This window comes from Dermacentor andersoni, chromosome 2 (genome assembly GCF_023375885.2).
Source record: "Dermacentor andersoni chromosome 2, qqDerAnde1_hic_scaffold, whole genome shotgun sequence".
NCBI classification, from domain to species: Eukaryota; Metazoa; Arthropoda; class Arachnida; order Ixodida; family Ixodidae; genus Dermacentor; species Dermacentor andersoni.
In genome coordinates this window covers 145547836-145566884 of record NC_092815.1, presented here as the reverse complement: position 1 = coordinate 145566884, position 19049 = coordinate 145547836, and the positions used below count along the sequence as shown (strand labels likewise).

The 19049-nt window shown below is 44.2% G+C and overlaps 3 protein-coding genes across 3 annotated transcripts in view; 1 reads left to right on the top strand and 2 right to left on the bottom strand.

Annotated features, from left to right (window-relative positions):
- The window catches only part of LOC129387512 (uncharacterized), an 85028-nt gene extending 66865 nt beyond the window's left edge, over positions 1–18163 (bottom strand). Inside the window, exons 1-2 of the mRNA XM_055076482.2 lie at positions 17982–18163; positions 6439–6480 (exon numbers count right to left, since the gene is read on the bottom strand). Of these exons, the coding sequence (XP_054932457.1) occupies positions 6439–6480; positions 17982–18021 (82 nt within the window). The 5' untranslated portion in view covers positions 18022–18163. The remainder of the gene's footprint in view (positions 1–6438; positions 6481–17981) is intronic.
- Positions 7252–9442, top strand: LOC140216162 (uncharacterized). The gene is made up of 3 exons (XM_072286562.1): positions 7252–7874; positions 8600–8762; positions 9122–9442. The coding sequence occupies exons 1-3, from the start codon at positions 7630–7632 to the stop codon at positions 9425–9427; spliced, it is 714 nt and encodes a 237-aa protein (XP_072142663.1). The 5' UTR covers positions 7252–7629; the 3' UTR covers positions 9428–9442.
- Positions 8778–11528, bottom strand: LOC126540627 (uncharacterized). Its single transcript, XM_050187469.2, has 2 exons — positions 10469–11528; positions 8778–10050 (listed from the first exon to the last, which is right to left on the bottom strand). Exons 1-2 carry the CDS (start codon positions 11143–11145, stop codon positions 9471–9473), a joined length of 1257 nt encoding a protein of 418 aa, XP_050043426.1. The 5' UTR covers positions 11146–11528; the 3' UTR covers positions 8778–9470.
- Positions 18164–19049: the final 886 nt, after the last annotated feature.

The window sequence follows — 19049 nt, the reverse complement described above, 5'->3', positions numbered from 1 at the left end:
TATGCACACTTCCAGTCATAATCAAGAAGTGGCGTGTGAGTAAACAAAAGGACGAGAAACAATTCTACAGAACCGTACTGCCGGTAAAATTACTGCATATGACTCCTTTAAGGGCCAGAGTTGCCCGTAAGTCTACCATATTGGGCACGAACTGAATCTAGTCCTTGACGGAAAGCCACACGTCACATTCGCAGGAGCGAGCTTGCCCCCTCATGAATGACCGTGCTCGACCTTCTTTTCTTCTACTTCTGGTGGATTTGCAGCAAGGCATTAAGAATAAAAGTGAGTTCAGTGAAAGCTTTCAGCTCTGTATCGTTCAAAAACTGCAGCACTGTCTTTGCAAACGTGTTGATCATTACCCAATGGTCCTAGTTTTCAGGTAGGTCTGGCTTCGGTCCATCCTTTCTTAAATTTTTAAGTCTGATCGCCCGCGTTTCCGGACACATTCACAGCAAGTGTTAGGCATCTGACGTCCCAGCAGCCGAGCACTAGGGGCACGTTCCTTGGTCGTCTTTTGTCGTTTCCCAAGCACAGCTGGCCGATGGTGCAAGGACTACTCCAGCCCGCACTGCCCACGTAGTCTCCCCGCTTTATGTGGGAAAATCTAGGAATCATCTTTATCTTTATCATTCTATTTTCCTGACCACTGCGGGCTGGAGGCATCTCCTTGAGATATCCAATTACCCCTGTCTCGTGGTAGCTGATTCTAACTTGCGCCTGCAAATTTCTTGATTTCATCACCCCACCTTATTTTCTGCCGTTACCCATTCTGTAACTCTAATGGTTCACCGGTTAGGTTATCTGCCCTACGCATTACACGGCCTGCCCAGCTCCGTTTCTTTCTTACAATGTCGATTAGAATATTGGCTATCTACTTTCTAATGTACAACGCTCTCTTCCAGTGTCCTTAAGTTAAACCAAAAATTTTTTGTTTCATCGTTCTTTTCGTGGTCCTTAACTTTTTCAGAAGCTTCTTTGTTATTCTCCAAGTTCCTGCCCGACATGTTAGCACCCGTATAATGCAATTATTATAACACTTTTCTTTCCAACAACAGCAGTAAGCTCACAGCCAAGATGTGGTAATGCCTGCCGTATGCACTCCAACCCGTTTTTATTAAGGAGAAAGCCTTAGACTGCTCATGGCACCAAATTTGACCGTCCGGTGTTATGGCACCGAAATTGGGGGCCAAACCCTCGACCTTTGATGGGAGTCGAGCATATCAACATTGGTGTAATTAAGGCTAAGTTAATTCGGTTACAGTTAATTCAGATATAGCTAATTAAGGTACTCGAACCTACGGCCGGTGGTGTTAATTAGGGCAAGATTAACTTACGCACAGCTATTTAAATAGAGTTAGTTAAGGCACTCGTACCATTGATTTTTGGTGGGAGTCGAACCAACTTGGAGATATGGGCGAATCGGCCGTATCTACAAATTTGATTCCAATTGAGATTGTGAACGTCGAGAGTCGAACCTACTACCTTTGGTGTTAATTAAAAGGTATCTAATTAAAGTGGAGTTATTTAAGACACTCGCACCAGCTACCTTTGGTGTTAATTAGGGCGAATTAAGACATCGTTAATTAAGGTGGCGTTAATTAAGGCACTAAAACCCACGACCTTTGGTGGGAGAAAACTTGTAATAGGAAGTAACAACGCATTAGAACGCAAATGTCAAGTATTGCAATGAATGTCTCTTGAGCGCGCAGGCTTTCGCCGTCATCCTCTTTAGCATAAGCTAAAGTGACTGTCAAGTTTTTCTTTTGTAACTTTACTTCTCATGATCAATGTGCTGTGAGTAATAGACCTAGATATACGTACTACTGCAAAAACTCTAGAGGTTTACTGACCAGCATGACTTCCTTCCTCCCTAGCTAGGCTATTGAAAATTACCTCTATCTTCTGCATAATAGTCTTCAACCCTACTATTACACTTTCTCGGTTAAGGTCTTCAATCATTTGCTGAAATTCATCCCCAGTGCTGCTGAGCAGGACAATCTCATCTGGAAACTGAAGATTATTGAGAGATTCGCCACTCTTCTTCACGGCTAAGCCTTACCAGTTTGAATAGTGTTTGAATAATTTTGTAAGCATGCCGCTCATAGCATTGGAGAGATTGTGTCTCCTTCCTTAACCCTTTTTTGACAGGTAAGTTTCTACTTTTCTTGTGGAGAGGCAACGTAGCTGTGTTATATTTATAAATATTTCTCAAGATATTACCGTATGCCTCCTGTACGCCTTGATTACGCAATGCCTCGATGACTGCTGGTATCTCTATGGAATCGAATGCATTTTTATAATCTATGAAATCCATACAGAGAGAGGTAGATGCACTCCACAGATTTCTCAGATACCAGATTGACAAAATGAACGTGATCAGTTGTAGAATATCCCTTCCTGAAGCCAGTCTATTCGCTTGGTTAACTGAAGCTAACATGATCTGGTCTGGACGAAATCAGCTCAATTAATGTCAAATTAGTAGCTCAAGTTATCGCCCGCCCGTTATCTGATGTTACGAATTTAGTCTTTAGACTAGTATTTCCAAGTCAACTGAAAGAGCAAAAATTATTCCAGTATTTAAAAATGGTCACAGTTCCTGCATTTCTAATTATGGCCCTATTGCTATCCTTCCTTTCTGCAGCAAAGTTATAAAAAAGTAATGAAAAACGCTTGACTAAATACTTCTCAAAATTTTACATTCTTTCGCCAAATCAATTTGGCTTTAGGGTATGTTCCTCGGCTGTCGGTGCTATATTTTCTTTCACGGATAAAATAAAAAGCGCTATAGGTGCCACTTTCTACCCGCAATTTATTTTTATCGATCTATACAAAACATTTTATTCCATAAACCGCGTCATCTAACTCGCTAAACTACGGGCAGTAGGCATCGATGGCCCAGCATCATTAGCACTAATATACAACAGGCTGGTTATTTTAGTTCCACACTTTCTAATTTCAAAACAACCAAAAAAGAGTTCCCGCAGGGGTCAATACTTGGTCCATCACTATTCCTGCTTTATCTAAATGATTTAGCCGGTTGTTCATCAGAAACTGAGGCCTTCCTTTACGATGACGACACTTCAATACTTGCAACCGATCGTTCACTAAATTATCTGGCTACTAAGCTAAGCACTGACCTGAATAATAAAGCGGTGCCATCTTAACTCGCGAATAATAGGTCCCGCGAAAACCTTTTTTTTTTCATTCTAATCTCATCAGTACAGTAAATTAATGCTCATTTAATGGTATAACGCTAGACTCAAACTTAATATTTACAAAGCATATCGCCTATTTGAAGCGCAAACTTGCCCCCGGTATTAGAATTTTACTTGAAGCTAGGTATTATTTTAGCAAACCAATATTGCTAACCCTGTAGTATTCTTTTATTCGCAGTCACCTCAGTTATTATACTACAGCGTGGGGTAACACATATCCAACACATATGGCACCAGTGCAGCATTTGCAGAATCAGGCCACCCTAATATTATCCTTAAACTCATTCTACTAGAATGCTTCTGATGTGGTTCATAGCAACAGAATACTTTCAGCAAATTAACTTGTTAAATATAAGTTAGATTAGCCGTAATGTTATTTTAAAAAACAAGTAATCCTCCTCCAGTGAATATATCTTCTAAGGCTACTTTGGTTAATTTAGACCACACACGATTAGCAACTAACAATTTCTTACAGCCACTAACACACACTAATTAAGGAAAACAATCTGGATATTTGGAAGCATTCCCTACTTGGAACAGCCTCCCACTAGATGTCGAGCGTTCTTCTTTAAGTCTCTTCAAGAAAACATTATTCGCTTTTCTACTATATAACCAAAATTATCCAATATCTAATCTAATCACTTCACTCTTGCTCGTTTCTCTTTTGTTTTTCCTTTCTTCTATGTTTTTCAATCGTTAAATATATAAACATCTTTTATTTGCTCTGTTGTGAATGCCGTTACTATTTAATTGTACTGCTAGTTATTTACTTCGTATTATTTGCTGTTTGGACTACATTTACTTTGCGCAATATTCCACTTAGTGACTACTACATTGCTGTTTTATGCTATATATTTGCACAAGCGCGTATTTTCTCACAGGAGGTCCTCTTATAGCCACATTCTCTGGGACCTCCTCCTGTATCTACTTATGTGAGCATGTATACCACTTATGAAAGAAATAAAAAATGAAAAAGAAAGAAACTAGAAGTGTTGTCCTGATTCTATTGAAAATAATCTTTCCTCTTTAACAGGACCCAGTATATTAACTGCTAATGAATTTTCGTCCAGACCTTGTTCCGTAACATCCGGTTTACCACAAAGCTCGGTACTCCGTCCATTGCTTTTTCTAATCTACATTAATGACCTTCCTGACTGTATCTCTAATTCAACCATTAGGCTGTTCGCGGACGATTGTGTCATCTATCGCAAAATAACCAACATTACTGATGCTGGTAAGCTACCGGACGACCTGGATAACGTATCCAACTGGTGCAACAAATGGCTAATGCAGATTAACACAACTAAATGCGCGTCTCCTCTAGCTCTTTCTCTTGCGATGTATTTCCATATTCTATTAACGGTACTACCCTGTCGGTTGTTAACTCCTGTAAATATCGCGGCCTCTATGTTACTAGCAACCTTTCATGGAATATGCATGTTGCCTATGTCACTAACAATGCTAACCGAACGTTAGGCTATTTGAGACGAAACTTTGCATCAGCTCCCACCTCACTAAAGCTTACTCTATACAAAACACTCGTCCGTACAAAATTGGGATATGCTTGTGCCATATGGGACCCTGCTCATGCCAATCTTGCCATTTCCCTTGAAAGCGTTCAGAGCCGCGCCGCCCGTTTCATTCTCTCAAATTATTCTCGTCATTCCAGCGTCACGTCCATGAAAACAACACAAGATCTACCTGACCTTTGATTACGCCACCCGTACTTTCGTATCTGTCTTTTTTATAGCACATATTACTTCAACCATTCCCTTAAAGAAAATATTTTCACCGCACCAAGTTACATCTCATCTCGCGTCGACCATCAACACAAAATTGAAGTGCCATCTTGTCGAACTAACTAGCGCCATTCTTCCTTTTTGCCAAGAACAGCCATTGAATGGAACCGCCTTCCCGTCTCCACAGTCTCAATTTGTGGCTCCACTAACTTCAATATCGCCATTCAAAGTGCCTTATAGTTTGATTTTCTATTTGCCCTGTATGGCAATTATTGCACATTTTTACCACTCTTTCTGTTGTGCCTACTAGGCCTTGAAAGTATGTAAAACAAACAAGCAAACAAATAAATAAATAAATAAATAAATAAATAAACATTGGTTAATATTTTATACGATACTGAAAGCAAGCTATTACACCTATAATTTTACGATCCTTTAATTCCTCAATTCTAATAGATAAATAAAATGTTGGCCATCTTCCAGCTCTCTGGTACCTTTGAAATGGTTAAGCATTGCGTATAAAGGGGCCACAAGCTTTCCAAGCATCATATCTCGTCCATCTTTTATTAAATCAACTGTTGTATCACCTTCTCCTGCCTCTTTTTCCAGGAACATCTCTTGCAATTGCCCTTTAAATTAATCGCTAGTTATAGAAGGAGCCTCAGTATCATGTTCATCACTACTTAGAATAAAGGTTTCCTGGCTGCAATTTGTCCTCTATAGGCCGGTATAGAATCCTTCAGCTGGTTTTACTATATCATTGAAATAGATGATGATATTCCCCTGCTTATCTTTCACTGAATACATCTTGCCCTGTACAATGCCAAGTTGTCCTCTCACTTATTCAATGCTGCGGCCATTTTCTACAGCTTCCTCAACTTTTCCAGCGTTATAATCTTGAATATCGCTTAATTTCTTCAGGTTTATCAGCTTTGACGATTCAGCTAATTTTACCGAATCTTTTGAGTTAGACACTTTCAGGCTTTCTTGTTTATTTATTAGATGATTTGTCACTTAGGAGAGCTTAGCTACTGGTTGCTTTGGTGTCTTGTAAATTGCTGCTTGATAAATTACCTCTGTCTTCATCTTCCTGTTCTAAAGCTGCATATTTGTTTGCCAGTACCAGCCGGAATTCGTCTGCTTTTACCGTTACGGCGTCTAGGTTGTCCTTTTCCTCCTTGATAAATTTAGGACTCTCTCTCCAAATTGAGAGCAATCCTAGACTTCATTAACCTACGATCACTGCCCTTTACTCTACCTAACGTTTCTGCATCCTGCAGAAATGGTAGGAATAAGTCGAGAAATGAAACATGAGAAATGAGATGTTTATTAGCAAGGCCAGATTACAGCCCGAACTTGAAATAACGGAGCAGTTGTTTCTGCCAGGACAAGTGCCAATAATACGACAGATATATCAGCAGAAACTTATGACAACGCATCATCATACGCAGGCGCTTGATGGCATTCAATAGATGACCACTCACCGGCGGCAGATTCATCTCTCCACCTGGAGCTGGTGTCGAACCCTGGAACCGAGACAAGCCAGGCTTAAAAAGGAGGTAACTGCACCTTTCGTCTCTGCGATTCTTTTATTTTTTTAACCCTTTCCGTAATGATGCCGCCTTGTTCATGTAAGTTTACCAACGCACCTTGATCATGAATCCCGTTGCTTTTGGGCAGTGGCGTAGCCAGGATGGCGGGGGCACACAGGGCGCGTGTCCCCTCCCTCCTCCCAATAAAACAAATTCGTTGTTAGCATGCGGCCTGCCCAGCCTCCCCTCCCCTTCTAACCTCCTCCTGCCCCTGCCCGGTCAAGCCCATGCCCCTACGAAAACATTTCTGGCTATGCCACTGCCTATGGGACCCCCGTCTGTTATACAGGTATCTGTATACGGTACTTTCTTGTGACACATTTTACATGACCAAAAATAACGTACAGAGCGAAGGACAAGGACTTCGAGAGACGACATACACAGCGCTGTGTACATTTTTACATTTTCTTTAGGGGGGGGGGGAACCATCGCCTTTGAACGGCAGATGAGTGGATGACATACACGAGCGCTCACTAGCAACCATAACGCTTATCTTTAGTTAAACCTATGTACACGACGTCGTCACCAAGTGCACGAGGGCAGAACACGTCTACACATTTAGTCTTTTACAAGGTTACTTTATCCTGTGGCCGCTGCTACATAGGTCCAACGGGCCATTCCATTATTAGTAGATAATGTGAACACGTAAAATATCAGAAGGGTGCGCCACGTTGTCACTTATCTAGCCAGGCGCGCCTGTGTTATACCCCTGTCACACGAGCACTTTAAAGGCATTTGAAGAAAAAGACATCTCACACAAAGGAGTTGCATCCGCAGACACACGCCAAAGTTTAATCTCTTTTTCAGAAGCGGTCTTTTCCGAAACCGGAGATCACCGATCTCTTTTACGGCTGGAAAGGCGTAGCCTCCAACGCAGTGGGCACCAGTAATTATCATGCAATAAAGAAACGAAGCAAAAGTGCATTTTTATTTCAAGTGTACACATCACAAAAAAGGGTTTTGTCTTTCGTTGAACCTTAAGTAGGCGCAGTTTTGCACTTTTTGCACGGCACTCTCGTAAGCAGTTCGAAAATATCACGTGACGCTAACAGACGATGCAAATTCGCGCCATTTTCTGCGACCATGGCTACGGCGAGCGGTACCGACGAACAGCCTCCGGCACGCCAAAGAAAACCGCGGGTACAGTGGTCGGAGAGAGACACCTGGGCGTTAATCAAGTTATGGGAAGACAACCTGCCCTCGCTGCGTGCGCAGAAGCACAACGGAGGCGTTTACGATGGCATTGCACAAGCATTGACGAGCATGGGTGTACCTCGCACAAAGGCGCAAGTGCACAGCAAGATAGAGAACCTGGGACAGACCTACAGGTAAGACAAAGCACAGCAGTAAGCTGTGAGCGCTAAATTTACCTTGAAGCGGCTTCAGGCTGTGGTCGCAAGCTGCAAGCTCTCGTTTGTGGTGTCGCGACCTCAGCATCGAACGTTGTTTCCGTAGTAGGCAGCGACGGAACCCTAATCTAGCGGACGGAGCCGTAGTAACGAAGGTTTTAAGGCAGAGACCCTTCATTTCAGCTAGCGTCGAATTTTGCAGGGCTGAACTGCGCCCTGCACACACGAAAGTCGACGACGCGCTAAAGGCTGTTTCTGCAATTCCTTTACAGTGCGAGTCGGTCTGAGTAAACGCAAATTCGCCTTCACATGCGGCGAAGAATGACAACCCGCGCAGGTCGTCAATAGCATGATTTCGTTCGTCACAAGATAACGGGAACCTTAACTTATGGACAGGCGCATTTCACATTATATTGTACGCCTTCTCACGGCAACATATAATACGAAGCAGGAAGTCGTCTGCATGTTTTCATTTCTGCAGATGTGACTACGGTTTGCATTTTTCTCGGACCATGCGCAAGCGTTGTTCTCAGACAAGAAAACATGAGAAACTTTAAATTTTTTCGAGTAAAAAGGGTTACCTTCGCTTCTCAGGCTTTCTGTACCATCAAGTCGCGTTTGTATCTATCGGCAAACGTTTTGCTCTGTGTATATCTTTACATTTTGAGTATATAAAATTTTAGTTCTTTCGTTTTCTTATCCAGGAGCTGCCTGAAACACATGACAACAGGGTCATCACCGCCGAGCTGGCCATTCTTCTCCGAAGTCCATAGGTTTCTAGGATCCCTGCCTGTTCACGATACATCTTTAATGGAAGAGGCTGGGTGCAGCGAGAGCACAACAAGCAGCACTGCCTCCGTCGAAGAAGTAAGAAATGCATAGTGGAGACTATATATGCTTTATTACAGTCAACTAAATTTCAAGACATAATGTAGCATCAGCTGTGCTGCCAAGCCCATAATCTGCACAACCCTGCAGTGTAGCGGACTGCTCTTGTTAATACTGTGGTTCATTTCTGCTTGTGCTCACGCGCTGTTCATTTTGCAAGCTTGGCAGTGCGCTGTTTGGAGAATAAAAAAAATGCAGACTCTAAAATAAAAAAACGTGAATACATACACGCAAGGAGAGGCAGCTCTCTTGCAAGTAAAAACCCTGAACTAATTGTTTACCGCTTCACACATCAACTAATGTGGTCAATGTATTTCGGATCCCTTCTTCAAACGCAGCTGATCTTCGACATGCTTGATTCCGGCTCTGCTTCTTGTGAAGACGTCGCCGAAGATTGTTCACCTTCCGAGTCGCCAGTACAACAGGTTGAATCCAGGAACCTCGCAAGTGGCAGTTCCGAATGTGCCCGCAGGAAGAGAAGGCAACCGGCTGGCGACTTTCAAGAAAGGATGCTTGAGGAGCAGCGACGGCAGAGAGAGCAGTTTGCTGATGCGCACAAAATGGAAATGGATCTCCGTAAAGAGGGGCTCAAGTTGCAAGAGAAACTTGTAGATGCAATGTTGAAGTTTTTTAGTAAAAACTGACATGGTGTTCCACAATTGTTGCTGATTCTTGGGACTCTTGCGTTCAGTTCCTTCGCTTGTAATATTCCACAAGTGCTGTCCTGATGGCGGATGCATTTCCAATTTCAGCTTCTGTTCTGCGTGATGGCTGTGGAAATGTAGCATTGGACTGCTGCACCTCACTTAACCACTGTGGGTGGACACTGTCGTTGAAGTGCTCGCAAATGTTATTGAGCACGCAGCATGCTCGTATAGCCAAACGGGCATTGCCAACAGAACACTCCATTCTTTTCGCAATGAAACGGAACCGGGCCTTTAGCCTTCCGAATGCGTTTTCAACTATCCTCCTTGCTCCAGATAAATGACAGTTGAAATTCCTTTCAGCTTCACTGATGACAGTTCGGTGTCCAAATGGCTTCATGAGGTTTGGGGTTAGTGGAAATGCTTGATCGCATAATATTATCGGTGGGACTGCTGTGGTACCCACTGCGGCAACAGGTGCTTTGAAAAGGGGACTGTTGACAATCTTCGACAGCCGTGAAACACCAAACACATGTGCGTCGTGGCAGCGTCCTGGGGCACCGACATTGCAGTATCTGAATCGATACTTGTGGTCGACCAATGCTAGTAGGATAATACTGTGCCTGCAAGAAAAAACAAAGTGCAAAGTGAATAAAGGTTAGTGCAGCATGGCACTGCTGAGTTCACTGCCTTTAGTTACTGTGATGCGATTTTACAGTTTGCTTTTATTAATAGCTGTGAGTGCAGCTCGGATTACATTATTTCACATAATGCCACAACCGGTCGCTGTTAGCGTACTCTACATCGTATAGGAGTTGCAGTCCTGCGGAGAACTCTTTTCGTCGTCGCATTAAAATTGTCGCTGCTAAACACTGCAAGACTGCGAACCAAATTACGCGTTTTCTTAAGAGCTGCTGGTAAAATTGAATAACATTTTACTTAGCAATAAAATATGGGTCAGTCAGTTACTTTTTTTTACTACTATAAAAATGGGCCCAAACAGAACACTTACATGAAATAAGTTAAATCGTGGCCACTTACCAACCCTTGTAGTTGTAGTAGTCGGTGGCGTACTTCTTTGGAGGCGAAATAGGGAAATGGCAGCCATCAAGGGCACCGACAGCTTGAGGGAAATCGCACACGGCTTCGAACTCTTGGATGTGCCTAGGCATTTCCTCTTCAGTAATCATTCTGATCCAGTCACTTTCGAGCACAGAGACAACAGCTGCGCAAAACTCTCTGTAAATGACGTTGACGGATGAGCGCCCAACGCCGAAGAGGTTTGCCACAGTTCTATCTTCGGCAGAAGAGCACAATTTGTAGAGGCCAATGGCGACACGCTTTTCCGCAGTGATCGGGTCACGCATGTTGGTAACTTGTTTTTCGAGCACATGGCGCAGACTTTCCACGAGAAACCGGAACGTTGAGGGGTTCACTCGAAACGACTGCTTGAAGTTGTGGCCACCGAGGTGAGGCACAGTCTCCTCGAACCACTTTTCGTGGCGGATGAAAGCCCACGTCGATCGGTTGCAGACTCTCGTGGGAAGCGCCAAGGCATAAAATGTACACCCGTTGAGTAGCAACTGCCGCTTAATACGGTCTTTGACTGCCTTTGCGGCGTCTGCTTCGCTCTCTGCAGCAAGAATCCTTGCCAAAATGCATGCTATTTCGACTTTTTCCTTCGTGTCCGTGCAGTCCCCCATATTCTCGACCTCCATGTTGACTCCGATGTAAACAGTGGCCCAAGGTTGCTAGACGAACATGTAAAATTTGCTACTTCTGCGAAGACTCTTGAAGCTACCTTATTAAATCTTCTTTAATTTAACCTTTTCGAATAAACTGTATCTAAATTCACTAAAACAAGCATATTATAGTACGTTTCTAATTTCTATATTGAAATACGTTGGTTTATTCTAACTGGTTTTGTTTCAGAATCTAGCGCCATGCTTTCCATAGCGTGTTCGGAAGGAAACGATAAAAGGAGATCGCCCGCGCCGTGTGTCTGCAGCGCAACTCCTTTTAATTAGAGGTCTTTCAACTCGGTAAAGGACCGCTTAGGTAAAAGAGTTTTTGCGTGCTTGTGTGACAGAGGTATAAATCTATTGCAGAGTTTGACCAGTACGGCGACCAGTATGACCAGAGATTCACCAATATGGCGAGTCCTGCGTCTTCCGCATATTAACTTTAGAGGAACTTAGCCAACAAAAAATTACCATCGGAGTTTGTTACTGACCCCCCAATTACTGCTCTATTTTTTTTATCAATTGCATAACGTTACCAAAACTGTTCTGTCTCATTTCCCCAAATTACTCATGTTTTTGCTAGGCAACTTTAACATTCCTAATATTAGCTGGAATCCTGAATCGCCCTTTTGAATCCCTTCTCCCACGTTAACCAGTATATCTTGGGAAATGTGTACCCTTACTTCTTTATCTCAACTAATTGCACAACCTACAAGAACGACGAAATATGTTGCAAATACTCCGGCCCTAGTTCTAACATCCCAGCCGGATTTCATTTCGAGTACTATTTACCTGGCTTGGACGACCACGGTCTTCTCTCCATTGACACGGCTCTGTCGAGACCAAAACTTTAAAATAAACTTGAAACAACTCGTGACTATTCCTCTGCTAATTTCTAAGCTATTCATAATGAACTTGGTGCCTTCATCGAAATTTTCTTCACCAGTTTTGAAGATGGTGCGGTTCAGACTAAATGGAACTTGTTTATAGCTGAAGTTAACGACTTAACCAACAAGTTCATTCCTACTCGCTTGTTCGTTTCTAATAACAATGCCCCATGGTTTAACCGTAATATTAAGCGCTTATCGAACAAAAAGAAGCGTGCTTAAAGGTCTGCTAAGCTTTCCGCACACGAAGATCGATGAGCTGCCTACGAGCTTGCCTCGGCAGAACACGTAACTGCACTTAGAAATGCTAAACATAAATTTCTACATAATACGCCCCCACTCATGCTAACAGGCAACTCGAAAAAGTTTTGGCGTGTCGTAAATCCAAAAGATGATCATTTGCTGTCTTGTTGACAGTACAGGAAATGTCGTACCTTCGAACCTATGAGCAGTTCTTAATGAAGTGCTTGCAAGTAATTTCTCTGAAACTTCGACTACCTCATAGCTAGCTCCGTATTTGTGTGACTACGTACCAATGTCTTTTGTTATTATTGACCCTACTGGGGTAGAAATTCTAATCAGTGGGATAAAAGTTTCATCTTCTGGTTGCGATTCTGTTAATCACATTTTTTTTAATCTCTGGTTCATACATTATCCTTCAGCAGTCACTGAACACAGGTTCTCTCCCTGACGATTCGAAGATGGGGAAGGTTACCCCAAATAACAAACACTACCCACCTAACTACCGGCCCATTTGACTCACAATAACCCCATGCAAGCTACTGGAGCATATTCTGTTGTCAAATATGGTCGTTTATCGACTAAAGCTCATTTTCCTCGCGCTCACAACATGACTTCCGGAGAACTTATTCATGTAAAACTCAGCTCATAATGGCCATGAATAAACTTAACATCATTCTTGATAATGGTTCCTTGGCAGACTACATTTCTTTGTACTTTTCGAGGGCGCTTCAAAAGGTGTGCCACAAGTTCCTATTTTTCGAATTAAGCTCTTTAACCTCGATAAAGGTCTTCTCACCGGGCTTGAATGCTTTCTGCTAAATCGTTTCCAGTTCGTTTTCTTTTTCTTTATAACCACATGAACTCCCCCCTAACTCCTGCGAACTCTGCCGCATCACAAGGTTCGAGGCTTCGTCCTCTACTCTTCCTCATTCACACCAGCCACTTATCTAACTGCATTTAATCTAAAACACACCTACTCTCTGATGGCTGCGTAATTTTTTGCCAAATATGTCGCCCTCATGAGACAGATTGCCTTCAAACGAACCTTTACGCAATTGCGAACTGCTGCGGAAATGGATGCGCGGAACTGAACATTAACAAATGTATATTCATGCGCGTAACAGGTTCAAGCCGCGAGTTGCAAACGTACTACCTTAATACTACCCATTTAGAAGCAGTGCATGCTTTACAAATACCTTGACGTTCGCATGACAAATGACCTCACCTGGGCCGCTCACATTACCTGCGTAAATAACAAGCTAAACCAATGCTGGGATACATTCGTCGAAGCGTCTCACAAACGTCTTCAACACCTAAACGTCTGCTTTCTATGAGATTAATTCGCTCAAACTTAGAATACGCCGCCACAGTCGGGAGCCTGGTCACGAACAGTTAATGTATTATTCAGAAATGGTCCTGAACGCATCAACCCGCTCCATCCCTACTATAACAGTGCTACGAGTGTAACATTAACTTTAATTTCGACCTGCCATCACTAGCAAACCGTCGCGCGCAAAATCTCACATCTCTGCTTTTTTCACCACATATTCCACTACCCTTTCATTGGTGACGAACTGATTCTACCTCTTCATTACATATAATGAAAGCTAGATCGTTGGTATTCCGTCATGTACAACAAATACTTTTCTTCCGTCATTCTTACCACACACATCCCTTGAGGATGATCACCTTTCTGCGCACATTGCTGCCATAGTAAACTATGTTCATTTTAAGAATTATTTAGCTAATATTCTATAACACAGCTACCTATAGTATATACCACTTTAACTAACTTCCTTTTTATTTGCGAATTTATGAATTACCTGGCTATGCACACTTTTTAGCTAACATTGTTTATTGAGCTACTGATACTATACGTTACTTCATTACTCCTTTGTTTGTTATTGTTCTTTGTACGGATTTAACCACACCACGCCAATGGAAACTGAACCTAGCAACATTTAACACCCGAAGTCTCTCGGATGAAGATAGCTTATCAGGACTCTTCGAGGAACTATCAGGCATTGTTTGTGATATCATTGGCCTTAGTGAGGTTACAAGAACTGGTGAACTGCCATAGTAAACTGGCCCAAGGCCAGTTTACTATGGCACCACAGGCGCGCCACCCCGGAATACCTTCCGTCAATATAGTAGGAGTGGCTCGCCGGCATCAGACCGCAGCCTGACGCTCCCAACCAGTCGCCAACGCCGTTCACCGTCACCACGGCGACGTGCTACGTCATCACCATCGTCGGAAAACAAGCCGGCGTGGCCGATGGAGGTAAGGTCGCCGGGCAGTCTGCGTCTGGTGCGAAATACTCCTCTGCCATATTATGATGGTGAAGTGAAGATGGCGTCCCGAGGCTGCGCCAGCTAACGTCTCCCTCCTCTTCTTCTCGCTCGGCTCATGCCGTAGCAATACATTTCTTAATTACTCATTGCTGCGGAATCAGAGAGATTGTTGCTGTTTCAATAAGGGCTAATTACTGAAACGAATTTTTAGCAATACGCAGCTATCTCAAAGGCTTATTGCAGGCTGGAACATCACATCGGGTGAGCACCAGCAACAGCTCCAGTCATTTCGACCCTGAATCACTTCAATACGTCTCACAGAACAAATTCCAACGTATAAAACGCCATGTCATGCTATAAACATCGTGCGAGCCCAAAAACAACCGGCAGCAGCAGACCCCGAGCGGCTACAATACAGAATAATCGCCCAAGCCAGCATGGCAGCGAGAGCAGACAAGCTCGTAGATGAAGCCGCTGCCTACGCAGTATGTTGGCGCCCATGAAAAAAATGAGCTCTGTTAACCCTTTTCGCAGAGCAATTTGTTCCAGAGAAACGAGATGGCGCTTTCGGTGGCGCGCCGCACGTCGCCTCAGCGACAGAGCACGAATACGAAATTATTACCGCTTCCACCTTGCTTCTGTGCGATCAGCTGTCGGAGATGCAACTGAGTTTTCGCTGACGCACTCTGGTTCAATCATGGCGGATTGAATCATGTGGATTGAAAATGTGTGCAGTAGTGGGCTGCAAAAATAGTTACAGGTATATTAAGGAACGGAATGCATCGATGCAGCCATGTTCGCGGACCGTTGTTGCAACTTTCCGTGTGTGTTACCGGCACTTCGAAGTGCACAGCTTTCTCCGAGGATACAGATTTTTTTCTTTCAACCGCCAGCGTTGCATCGCTAACCTTCAAAGAAAGTGCTTCCGCCCTGGAACGTCGGCAAGAGTGAGTACCGCTCGTTAAACAATGACAAAGGGAGTAGCGCCGCTTCCTGTCATAATACGTTTTGCGCGCAATGTCACACACATCTACCCCAACCGGCACGGACTCTTGCGCCCACTCTATCGCCAACTTGTCAATAAGTGAATGAGTGCACACTGGAATATATGCGCACCCTATACCTACAATAAATGTCGGACTACACCGATAGCGCAGAAGTGGTTTAGGCTGAATGTTTTGTGATGGTCCACAAGCGTGAGCGTCTCAAGGAATAACACATCTTTGCTAGAAGGTATTACAATGTACAAAATGGCTACGTTTCAATCCTTGCGCGCTGCAAGAACAAATCTATCGGAACTGAGCCCAGCCACGAGCGATTAGGCAGAAATAATCAGACAGTGACCACACCAAGGAAACTTAGAGTCAAAATGTCACAAGCTGCTGCTTCAAAATATTTGCCAAATAAAGAACGAAGAAACACACTAATCCTGATTCAAGACATGAGCGGTAAGTTTCTATAGTTTGGAATGCATATTTAGCCTCGCTTTTAAAACAAGCACCATATACGCTGCTCGGGCCATTTGGACATAGCCTAATCAGCTTCGAAATCGCTGTATTATGTTCTCAGAAGCTGTGGCCAAAGCTTCCTGTCGACCACCCAGTCACCGTCTACGATATCTCCCGAAACAAAGGTTTGCTAAGCCGCAACGGCGTCATACACGCGCATTGTAAATGCTTAGGCAACGGAGGCAGTTGAGGCAAGCAATGGACGCGTCACCACGTGATCAAATATGGCAGCGCTCACGGGATCGCCGCAAGAAGGGTCAGTAGCTTATTGAAAAAAGTCACGAAAACAGCACTTCCAGACGAAGCATTCATAAGCACTTATAAACGGTCTAGGCAATCGCAAATCGTTTGCAAAGGGCAAATTAGCGTCAGAATTTCAGTATTTAACATACTCGTATGAAAAAAAAATTGTGTTGAAGTGTACACAAAGGCACACTTGGGCTGTAAACCTCTCGTGAAGTCGGTGAATGAGTGAAAAGAACGGCGTCAGCAGCGCCAGTCAAACCATGCACATGCCTCGCGAAGTGCGGCTGCCTTATGTAAAGTGCAATGCCACTCGCCTATATTCAGCTCTGGAAAACGCACGATAAGCCTATTCTTGCAGTTGAAGAGGCGCGGTGTTGATGCATAAACAGGTAGGCAAAAAAAAAAAAATGGCAAAAGTGCCACGTTGTAAAGATCCTGGTGCATGTCACTGCTAGTTTGAACACCGCCTATTGCTCTTCAAAGCTGCATAAAATTGACACGACCGTCAATTTCGCGTTATCGGGCCAGACAGAACTTTGTGACTTGCTACACAGAAACTTTCTTCACCTCTTCCCGCAACATTGCGGTTCCTTGTTCGAAAAGTCGTAAAGGGTCAGTGACTTAACTACTCATCATTGGCCATGTGGTAGCGGAGGTTAAAGCGAAACTGTCTTTGGCTCTTCCCTTCCACCCTCCGCCGCCCCTGCGGCTGCTGGGTATACTGTCTTGCGCGAAGGGCTGGCACCGGAAATTGTGCGAAGCGAGGCGACCCAGGGCTACCAGCGGCACTACACACCTTAAGCAGACGCAATCTACGAGCAAAGAAAATGAAGCCCCAAGCGTTTCTTTTATTGTGGAGGCAACGCAGCCTCGGAAGAAGCATCGAGTGGAGCGGCAACGCCTTCGATACGCTGCCGAGCGTGTCGAGCTCGTGCCCGATGCAAACGCGATGTGGAGCAGCGTCGAGCTTCGAGGATTAGCACAGGGAACCGCGGCGAACGTTTCGCCCGAAAACGCTGTGAGCAACGAATCGATCGCTTTCTCCAGAACCTGAAGCCTTTCGGCATCCACGCGCAGTGAAGAGCTATACCAGAGAAGCGGGATCATGTTGCTTTTGCGGGACAACTACCTTGAGACACAACCTCGTGCAAAACAAGTTTGCTTCGGTGCATAGTGTGGTAAAATCTGGTCTCGGCCGGACGTGTCTATACGGCGTTGAGCGCTGCAAATTTACGTTGAATGGCGCTCTTGCGGGTAAAAATTTTATGGTGTTGTTTAGGCGCACAAATGGCCGCGTACAAAAAGAAACTTTTCCCAGAAATATAAAAATATGAAAAGAAAATAAGCTTCACTGAAACCGATTCCCGCAGCGCGTGGCCATTCGTATAACATTTTATTGCATTCTGTTTTCCTTCCTTGCGTTACACCCTGAGCCATCAGTATCACTGCATTCACGTGAGGTGCGCCGACGGGATCGAAGTCGAATGTGTTGCGGGCGGCGCACATTGGGTAGCTGCACCTTTCGAGAGCTCAGATGGCAGCCGTGTGTTTGCTACGTGACATCGGAAGCCTCGAGGGGCACGTGGTGACCGTGATCAAGAGCCCAAATGAACGGCGCGCCCATTACGTTGCTCACCGTGCCCCTCGGCGCTGTCCTCTTCGGGGCTGTCGCTCATGCTTGGGCCAGGCAAGAGGGTGGTGTTCAAGGGGTCACGTCTCGGGACGGCGGCGGGTCTCCCTGCAAGGCATTTCGCGCTGGAGCGTCGCCTCGGCCCGGGCCACACCTCGCTCGGTGCCGGTGGATCGGTGCTCTTTGTCGTCTTCCTCTTCGGGTGCCACCATGGGCTGCGACGGTGACGATGACGACGATGCCTTAGTTGATGGCACAAGCCAACAAATTCTATGTTAGTATACTTCCCTTCTTACCTACTGCCGCCCGATTCATGGCCGACCCCTCGTAGTGGGTTGAGCCAGATCCGTAGGCACCATACCAAGCCAAGCCCACTGTGGGGGACAGGCCATGAATCGGGTGGTAATATGGTAAATAAACAAGAGAAAATAAATGAATAATCGAAGATGAGAATCAATGAAATATATCAATGAAATAAACTGGCTGCGATGTGGGTTTGCTTGCGTGCATGCTTGCTTGCTTGCTTGCTTGATGCTAGTGACATCGCTGTGGGGCATAGGTAATAAATCGGCCGGTAGTGGAAAAAGCTAAAAACGAATTTTGTAATAAGTAAGGTAATACAATAAAATCACTATCAATGTCAGAATCATAAATAATCATAATAAAGGAGCTTAATTCCCGAACTATGTTATTGGGAATTTTCGGAAATAGAGTTTCTGTCGGCCGTGTTGGGTCGGGTCGGTCTGTTGGTCGCTTATGCGCGATACATAGAGAAGAACCATATAATACAGACCCAGACCCATACATAAAGAAATTCTTTCGGGTCCGTAGTGTCCCTGTGGGGGATTGGCGAAGAAATGGATGGAGTTACACGGACAATTCATCAAGTATAGAAAAATACGAAAGATAGGTTTTCTGAAGATAAAAGGAAATTTTGCCGTGACGCTGAAAGAATTAAGCAAGGAAATCGCCTTGAACTAAACGGAAATTTTTCAAGGGGTGCGCAGACATTTCAATGACAATCTGCTATAAAGTAGGCTTGGAAAAGGAGACTGTAAGCGCTGGGGTGGCTCT